The following is a 5000-nucleotide window of genomic DNA, read 5'->3' as shown; positions in this document are numbered from 1 at the left end:
AAATTTAAGCAATAACAAATAGAAATCTGAAATTTAACATAAATTAGACCGTTTTCAAAAAGTAAAATACTCAACCTCATATTGAAATAAGAAAATTTTAAATTACATATTTTTCAACCTTTCATTTTTTATAATAATTTTTACAGTGGTTAATTTAAAAGGTTTTTGGGATAACAAAAAAAAAAAAATCAACATTGTGGCCATTCATAAAGAAAAACTTGCCTTAGAATCTCTATGTAGTTTGGTAGAATTAATGGTCATAGGATACAGAAAATCTTCAGACTCCTTTTGACATCCACTATCTGAGCATCGGTATCCATGGGGACAACAATGTACCTTATCTGCACAGCAAGTTGCCTAAAAATAAAATCAAATAATTACCCTACAGTAATTGAATTACACATTAGCACAACTACAGGCTAAAACACAACGTTTTATCTTGAAATGTTTCATGGATACGACGTCTCCATAAGGTAATATTTTTTATTACTGTATTGCAAAGTTTCATAAGATTGAACAGTATATTTATGACCAATTTTTATTTATTAGGCCTACTTATGTTTTCATATCTTAAGGTGAGTTTTGTGCCTGACATTATGACTTTACCAAACTATAAAATACTGAATTAGCATAGGCCCCCAATGCTAATTCAATCTTATTTAGGCGTTTCTGGAAACACGTTGAAATTTAACTTTTAACATGGTGTAGGAAGGGTTCTCTACCGTATATTCAAAACCCCATTTGGTTTATAGATGGTACAATACTACATAATTATAAATTTTGACAGCATTACCCACTTTTAATATAAGGATATTTATCGGATAGTAACTATAAATTGAATATATTTCCCTACCCTAAACAAATTATTTTTTCATAACTACAACACATCAATTCTCTCAACTGTTGAACTGTGCAAAAGACGAGGGGAGTATTTTTCAGCCACTGTATAAATGAAGTGGGATACAATTCATCCAATACATCAGTGAGGGAGGGATAAGTTTCTTCGGGATACAATTCATCCAATACATCAGTGAGGGAGGGATAAGTTTCTTCACCTATGTCAAATTATTACTTGGAATAAGTTATCATATGTTGAAGAGTTTGTATTATTCTCAAACGTAAGAGAAAAAACAAATGTAACAAAATCTAACCTTTTCCATTGGACAGCATCCATAATCGCCACTCTCCACTTGACAACATGTATTGCCATCTGGGCATGGATAGTCATCTGGGCAAATAATACTACTTACATCTGTTGTTGTTTTCAGTGACACATGCTGAAAAATGGAGGAATAAGATTATACATACATACATGCATACATACATATATACATATATATATATACATATATATATATATATATATATATATATATATATATATATACACTGTATATATACTGTATATAGTAAAGCGATTTTTTCGTGTTGTGAATCACATCTCGCATGCAAATTGCCTAATTCGTTCCAAACCCTACAAAACACCACATTAAATTACATAACAGGCAGCTGGTGCCCTGGCCAACCTACTACCTACTTTCTGTTGTCTGAACCCATTTTCTCCAACTCTTTGTGATGGGTGACTATACTATTCTCGGCCTGGCTGGCAAGTCTCTCTTCTTAAAATGAAAGATTTTTTGTAAAGTGAGTAAAAAATATTTTAATCTCATTCGCAACTTGCAAATTTCGTAAGCAGAGTCTTTCGTGAAGAGGTACGACTATATATATACACACATACATACATACATACATACATACATATATATATATATATATATATATATATATATATATATATATATATATATATATATATACACAGTGTATATATATATATATATACACTATATATATATATATATATATATATATATATATATATATATATATATATATATATATATATATATATATATATATATATACACACTGTGTATATATATATATATATATATATATATATATATATATATATATATATATATATATACACACTGTATATATATATATATATATATATATATATATATATATATATATATATATATATATATATATATATATATATATATATATATATACACAGTAGGGTCCCGAATTAAGCGTGTTCAAATTACACGATTCCCCTTTTCCGCGATCGCTATTTTTCAAAAATAAATTTTCTGTGTCTGCGAGGCTGTTCAAAGTTCGCGAGTCAAGCACTACAAAATGTATCAAATCTATTGTCTTTTTAAGTATATTGGTAGCCCTAAATACGGTGATTTAAAATAAATGTTACAAAACAATATCAACATTACATTTCATTAACATAATTTCATAATGAATAGCCTATTTAAGGATAAAATTCCACATCAACAATGAAATCAACTGTTAACTGTGAGAGTCCAGCTGACAAAATGTAAACAGAAATGTGGTTACGTTCTCGGTAATCTTTATCTTTCTCCAACCTTACGATAATTGTAATGGTAGTGTTAATGATGGTATATTAAAGCATTATTTTTGTTTAGTACATTATATTTAAAAGCCTTATTTTTCCCTCTGGGCGTTCAAGGTTTTCACGAGTAGAGATTTGATGGCAGAAATCTCTCTCTCTCTCTCTCTCTCTCTCTCTCTCTCTCTCTCTCTCTCTCTCTCTATTTTATTTTACCGTCTACTCTTCAAAACCAATGTTTGCAAATCAAATGTATACTGTTTAAAATATGACAAAATATTGAAGACTCGTTACCGAAGTTTAGGCTATTCACTGCCGATAAACGATAACAAACCCTTTAATGCAAACTAACTGTATCCTTTGATATTCCTCTATATTTATCACGAATTCCTTCTATACTTCCTCAGACACTCTTATTTCAAATATCTAAATTATTCTTATCACAACTAACACCATCTAGTCATTTTCATTCCATTATATCTATTATTCCTCTGGATCTTATTCCCTTCCCTTATTCTGTTTATTCGATGGGATTCGTTTTTCCCTTTACCGTCTTTCAGAATCTATTTTTAGCCACTGGCAACCAAATCCCCCCTTCCCCCGTCTCCTACCGTCTCCCCTGCGAGTCCACCCAGCCTATCTCATCACTCCCCCCACCTTCATCCTCCCCTGCTCTAAGTCTGTAACCTTCTGCGTCATAATATATATATATATATCTCTCTCTCTCTCTCTCTCTCTCTCTCTCTCTCTCTCTCTCGCTCTAGGTCTGTAACCTTCTGCGTCATAATATATATATATCTCTCTCTCTCTCTCTCTCTCTCTCTCTCTCTCTCTCTCTCTCTCTCTCTCTCTCTCTCTCTCTCTCTCTCGTTATACAATACTTACAAATAGATGAAGAAACCAAAATCGGTTTTCTTGAAGTGTCAATTAAATACAAAACGAAAAAATTATACCGTGTATACATCCATTTCAATCATAGCTTAAAATACGGTAACCGATTTCGTCCGCAAACCACTATTTTTTAGGAAACACCATTCTATTCCAGAAAATTTTTACTCTTTAAATGTCAATTGCGCTATAATAAAACATGTACTTATGTTGTTAAATTAAGGGTGTGTTTTAAAAATCGAGTATTGCTAACTTATTTTTGTTTTACTTTTGGCTGTGATAACATCAGCTGATGTCTAGCTTCCGCGCGAATACAATAACAAAGAATTGTTTACACCATTTCTTAACTTATTCAAACCATCTATACAGTTAATATTACATAAACACCAATGTGTTATAACCTATCATATTTATTGTTTAGTACTTTGAAACCATCTCTCTCTCTCTCTCTCTCTCTCTCTCTCTCTCTCTCTCACATCGAACGTTATAGCGGTAACCTAATTGTTCGGTGACTTTAAAAATAGGCCTAGTACTTTCTTCTTTTACCTTTTTTGCATATGGATCCATAATTGAGGTGGGTACAAGTTGACTTATAACTGAAGTTAGGAAAAGTATTTTAGATATGGAATGGACAATTATCTTTCGTAACAATTTAGAATTATCGTAAGTTATCACTCTGTCATTAGCGGCAGTTTGCTATTGTGGATTAAACGCATAAGGAAAAAAAATTTCCAGCTTTGCTACGAATTTAGGAATTTATATGGATACGGTAAGTAAAATATTTGTAATAACAATGTTTACTAAATGTTTGTAATATCATTAGTTATGACTTAGATCATGTGTGTTTAATGCATTCGTTTGTTTATTATGATCGAAGATGGAGCGTAAACAAATGGAAGGTTTCCGTTTCAGGCGGCATCATAAAGAAAAACATTTCATAAATGGCATTCATTTCATTTATTTGAAAGTTCTAATAAAAAATAATTAGAACATTGGTAATAACAAATTCAACATATAATCTATACTTGGTAAAATTGCTGTCAATTAAAAAACACAGATGTATAAAGGCGTCTGTTTCTTCGTTGTGATCAGAGATAAACGTAAACAAAACATTGGTTGTCGTTTTCTATTGTTCTTTTTAGCGTGTTTAGGAAACGCATGATATAAAATCGCCTTTATTTTGATAATTCTGGATTTTCAATCATACAACAAGCTAGTCTATAGAGTGATGGTTTTGCTATTCACCAGTTGTATTACAGTATACAATAGATATGACAAACATTAAAATTTGTATTTTGGGTTGTGTTATAACGGGAAATATATGGTGTTTACACCTATCCTGGTTGTAATTTTAACCCTTTTTCAAGTTATTAGAACTTTAAAGTATATTAAATGTTTTATTTATTTACAAAAACAATTTGATATTATAAAGAAATACAGTATAGTACAAAGAAAGTATTGGAAATGGGTAGTAAACACATTTGAATAGGCAAATTGCTGGTTGCCATGGCCGCAATGGAATTATTTCTGTTAGTTGTGTTTCGAAATTCGCGATTTTCCATTTACACGAGGTCATTAATCGACCAAATTCTCGCATAATTCGGGACCCTACTGTGTATATATATATATATATATATATATATATATATATATATATATATACATATATATACATATAATA

General features: G+C 30.5%; 2 protein-coding genes across 5 annotated transcripts in view; one reads left to right on the top strand and one right to left on the bottom strand.

The window, feature by feature from the left end:
* The window catches only part of LOC137629621 (progranulin-like), a 22027-nt gene extending 20748 nt beyond the window's left edge, over positions 1–1279 (bottom strand). The window contains exons 1-2 of the mRNA XM_068361123.1: positions 1152–1279; positions 223–357 (exon numbers count right to left, since the gene is read on the bottom strand). Coding sequence (XP_068217224.1) covers positions 223–357; positions 1152–1160 — 144 coding nt within the window. The 5' untranslated portion in view covers positions 1161–1279. The remainder of the gene's footprint in view (positions 1–222; positions 358–1151) is intronic.
* Positions 1–5000, top strand: part of LOC137629620 (progranulin-like) — a 110450-nt gene that overhangs the window by 57412 nt on the left and 48038 nt on the right. The gene's annotated exons all lie outside the window — the stretch shown is intronic.

Source organism: Palaemon carinicauda, chromosome 37 (genome assembly GCF_036898095.1).
Source record: "Palaemon carinicauda isolate YSFRI2023 chromosome 37, ASM3689809v2, whole genome shotgun sequence".
Classification (NCBI taxonomy): domain Eukaryota; kingdom Metazoa; phylum Arthropoda; class Malacostraca; order Decapoda; family Palaemonidae; genus Palaemon; species Palaemon carinicauda.
The sequence above is the reverse complement of the archived record's forward strand: the minus strand, read 5'-3'. Positions and strand labels throughout refer to the sequence as shown.